This window comes from Laccaria bicolor, genomic scaffold (assembly GCF_000143565.1).
Source record: "Laccaria bicolor S238N-H82 LACBIscaffold_23 genomic scaffold, whole genome shotgun sequence".
Lineage (NCBI taxonomy): Eukaryota > Fungi > Basidiomycota > Agaricomycetes > Agaricales > Hydnangiaceae > Laccaria > Laccaria bicolor.
In genome coordinates, this window is record NW_001889894.1 from 396858 (window position 1) to 400634 (window position 3777).

The 3777-nt window shown below is 47.3% G+C and overlaps 3 protein-coding genes across 3 annotated transcripts; all 3 read left to right on the top strand.

Annotated features, from left to right (window-relative positions):
* Window positions 1-487: 487 nt before the first annotated feature.
* Window positions 488-896, top strand: LACBIDRAFT_303230 (uncharacterized protein; the record flags this gene model as incomplete). Its single annotated transcript, XM_001883872.1, has 2 exons — window positions 488-553; window positions 603-896. The coding sequence occupies 2 exons, from the start codon at window positions 488-490 to the stop codon at window positions 894-896; spliced, it is 360 nt and encodes a 119-aa protein (XP_001883907.1).
* Window positions 897-1654: 758 nt separating this feature from the next.
* On the top strand, window positions 1655-2073 carry LACBIDRAFT_303231 (uncharacterized protein; the record flags this gene model as incomplete). The annotated part of the gene is made up of 3 exons (XM_001883873.1): window positions 1655-1667; window positions 1729-1875; window positions 1928-2073. The coding sequence occupies 3 exons, from the start codon at window positions 1655-1657 to the stop codon at window positions 2071-2073; spliced, it is 306 nt and encodes a 101-aa protein (XP_001883908.1).
* Window positions 2074-2209: 136 nt separating this feature from the next.
* LACBIDRAFT_303232 (uncharacterized protein) lies at window positions 2210-2587 on the top strand (the record flags this gene model as incomplete). Its single annotated transcript, XM_001883874.1, has 3 exons — window positions 2210-2338; window positions 2390-2449; window positions 2501-2587. The coding sequence occupies 3 exons, from the start codon at window positions 2210-2212 to the stop codon at window positions 2585-2587; spliced, it is 276 nt and encodes a 91-aa protein (XP_001883909.1).
* Window positions 2588-3777: the final 1190 nt, after the last annotated feature.

A 3777-nucleotide genomic window follows, 5' to 3' on the forward strand; every position in this document is an offset into this window, starting at 1 on the left:
AATGGCACTCGCTTTCAGCACTACGCAATGTGTGTCTACTTTGACTACTTCCCGTCCTCCACTTCTCTGGCTGCTCGAATCTCAATCTCAGTTTACCCTTACCGCCGTGACGTGACGACATCCTCGTACTTCCGAGTTCGGGATTGCTGACCTCAAACTTGCCTCAAACTTTCCATAAAAGCACGATCCCTCGTGCAACCGACTTCACGCCACTGTCATACACGACAGATACGATGAGCAATACGTGCATGCGCATATGCTCAGTACGAGGGCGCTCCACCAACTCTGTCGAGTTTCCAACCACTCCGGCCAACACGCGTCACACCTAAGTGCCTCGCTAGCACCACTGACTTGGGTTAGTCGGGTCAGCGCAATCGGACGGGTCTTTGTGGCTTCGATGGTGGCAAACGGGTGCGCATGTAAGCATTTATCTTTCTTTCTTCTGCAGGTACTGACGGCTATGTAGTGGTCAAGACACGAACTGTCAATGCTTCCAGTTGGAAAATCCGACGAAGAAGAACAATCTCGCGTAGTAGCTACATACAAACAAATGGTTTGTTCCCTCCCTCCCTCTCTTTCCCCCTTACTTACCCTCCTCCCAGATGAACCTCGTCATATCCCGCCTCTCCCCAATCACCCAACTCTCCGTAATCTACCGCGCAACCTCCCCAGGCCACCCAAACTGCAACCTCCTCACCGTCCCCTACCGCTCCTCGGAAGCAGCGCAAATAGGCGAACGCAACCTCGTCGAACGGCTCATCTCAACCATGCCGGACGAGCAGTGGCGGACGTTTAGGAAAAGGTGGGATTGGGATTTGTTTGCTGTGCATAATGCACTTTGGGAGTGGAAGATTGCGAGCTTTGATAAGGTTCGCGAGGAAGGAATGGCAGGGTAAAGTGGATTTTCATGGATGTTTGGGACCAGGCTTTGCAGAGGCCTGATGCACATACGGAGCCTGGGACGGATTGTTTGCATTGTGAGTCGTTTACCATGGGTATATGCGCTGGTTTGGATTGATGATTGTTGTTTGTAGGGAACCTGCCTGGGATATTCGAGCAGTGGATGCACCAGATATACCACGTCCCCTTTTGGAGCGGGAGAGGAAGAAGGCAAAGGCGAATGTGATGTGGCGACATAGATAGATTCACCGTCGACGAGCGCATATACCCTACCATGGAGGCACAAGTTGTGTACGACGTTAAGCATCGTAATTGTACTCATCGCTAGACAACATTTTGCGACGTTGTGCACAGACGGCCACTGTTAACTTGGACAACAAAAACAGCTTGATTTTGATCTTGCTTCCATCCACGACGTCGTCAAAGCATTCAACGACGAAATCGCTCTCTGTTTCCAAACGTTACTACGACAACCAACGCTCCGAGTCAACATCGACACGCGAACGTGCCCAGATCAGCAGCTTCACGCGACAGTTCGTATATTATCTTTTACACAAGTTTTCTACTAACAAAAGCTATTATAGAGAATTCTACCAACACTCAAAAGGAAGAACAACACGACGAAAACGCGTACACGAAGAGTCGACATGCGATCTAACGCATAAGCGCCGTCAGAAAGACGCAGGCGGCAGGAGTGCGAACAACGAGCGGTTACGCTACGGCGAGGCGGGCTTTCACATTTAAAGGCTGGGGTATGGGTCGAGAAGGTGAGTACTTACGTCGCATTGTTCATCTTGCACAACACTGACGGCTGTGGTTGTTTCCAAGTATTCCGCACTTCGCATAGAGCGTTCTGGCTTCATGCGCCGGTTTTGCGGATGGATATACGTCGTGTCGAGGCTGGAAACGCCTCCGAGTTAACATTCAACGATGCACGTACAAACGTGCCCAGCAACAACCAAGTTTCACGCGACAGTGAGTACCACACTATCTTTTACACAGGTTTTCTACTCATAAAAGCTATTAGATTTTGTTCTACTACCTACAACAAACCGAAACGATACGCGAGAAGATGAACAAGACAACAAAAACGCGTACAAGAAGAGTCGACATGTATATCTAACGCGAGAACGCCACCGGAAGGGCGCGGGAGTGCAGTCAACGAGAGGATAGACGACGTTTCACATGGAGAAGCTGGGAGAGCGTCGTGATATATTGAGAGGGTGACAAGAATTGAGTACTTACGTCGCCTTGGGCATCATGCATGACACTGACGACCGCGGTTGTTTCCAAGCCCTCGGCACTTCACATGGAGTGTTCTGGCTTGCATGCGCCAGTTTTGGGGATGCATATACATTGTCTCCAGGCTGGAAAGGGCACCGGCGATGTTCAGGGCTGTGGATGCATAAACGGAGCCAGCACGCGCTGGACGATAAAGGTACGTCAGTACGCCTCTGCAGACTATTGTAACATTGACGTACTCTGGCAGGTTCACATTGACACTCTCGGAAGATTTCAAAACACAAAAGCAAACGTCTACATGAGGATTGTAAGTCAACACGTTGTCATCAAATGAAACTACATTGAAATACTTTTGTAGAGCCAACGTACCGACGACGATGTATATGGTCAACAGCGGAGGGATGTCTACAGAACACACCAATCCCTGCGACGTATGGGACAGTGAAGAGCATATATACACGTGTCCGATGCACGCAAGAACGACGGACATCTACAGGCGATCGAGAAGTAAGTATTCTTGACCTATTATCGCGGCAATACGTGACTTAGCCTCTCACGCATAAACTCGACAGTGCCGACACAGCATCTTTTACGGCGCCAGAGAAACATCGTTTCGCATATTGGGACAGAATGTATGCGCCAACTTTCAAGATCGAAGAAACTTGATCATAACTGGCAACCACGACTCGGATGTGTTGTAACATCTCCTTTGGCCCAACTGTAAGGCTGTATTAGATAATACAGCTGTCTACACTACCATACACAAGTGGCATTTCCTATGGCATGTTCGTCATATGTGCCATGGCATGTCCGATCTGTCATGTGGAAATCACACCTCAAGCATTGTCACTCTGCCATCGTGTGAGGCCTCAAGGGACAATTATTTGGCAATGCCGAGATACTAAGCTGATATAGAGGATGATCTTATACTTACAACACTTACTGCTAAATAATGAGTGAGATGGTCAGCTGATTTTGTTGCTAGGTGCTGAGCCTTGTACAGGTGTCCCCCCCCAGTTGCCTTTCCGACACCATCAGTACTTGAGGCCCAATCAGCACCTGTAAGTCAACTCCAAGTAGTGTTTAAAGGTTCAGTTCAGTCCGGTTTTTTGCCCCAAAAACGCGCAACTGTGGACCGCAACCAGTCCAGGACTGACCCAGATATTGAGGGAACTGAACCGAACCACCTAGGGCCGGTCTTTTGCGGTCCATGATACTGGTTCAGACCAATCCAGACTGGTTTTTTTGTGTATAATTCATTGTACCAATATAAACCATCTATCTCAACCATTATTACTCTGAAAAATAGATGGGTTATATAGCATGGTAAAGCATGTAAATACCTGTCGTTATACCAATTTGTAAGAGATTTAATGAAGATCTGACATGGCTATGACTGAAACCGAATTACATCTCATCAAGACTTGGGCAAAATTTAATGTGGCAACTGTAAATTATGTAATGCATACCATACATTGATAGATGGTGAGCATATTTTCATACTTATAGTTTCAATATCCAAAAATTGAATCAAGCAAAATGATGAAAATTTGAGTGAGTTAGAATTAAAGTCATTCTGGTACAAGTTGCACAAACAAGTATTTATGCCAAAATGGATTTGGTTATATCTTTCTC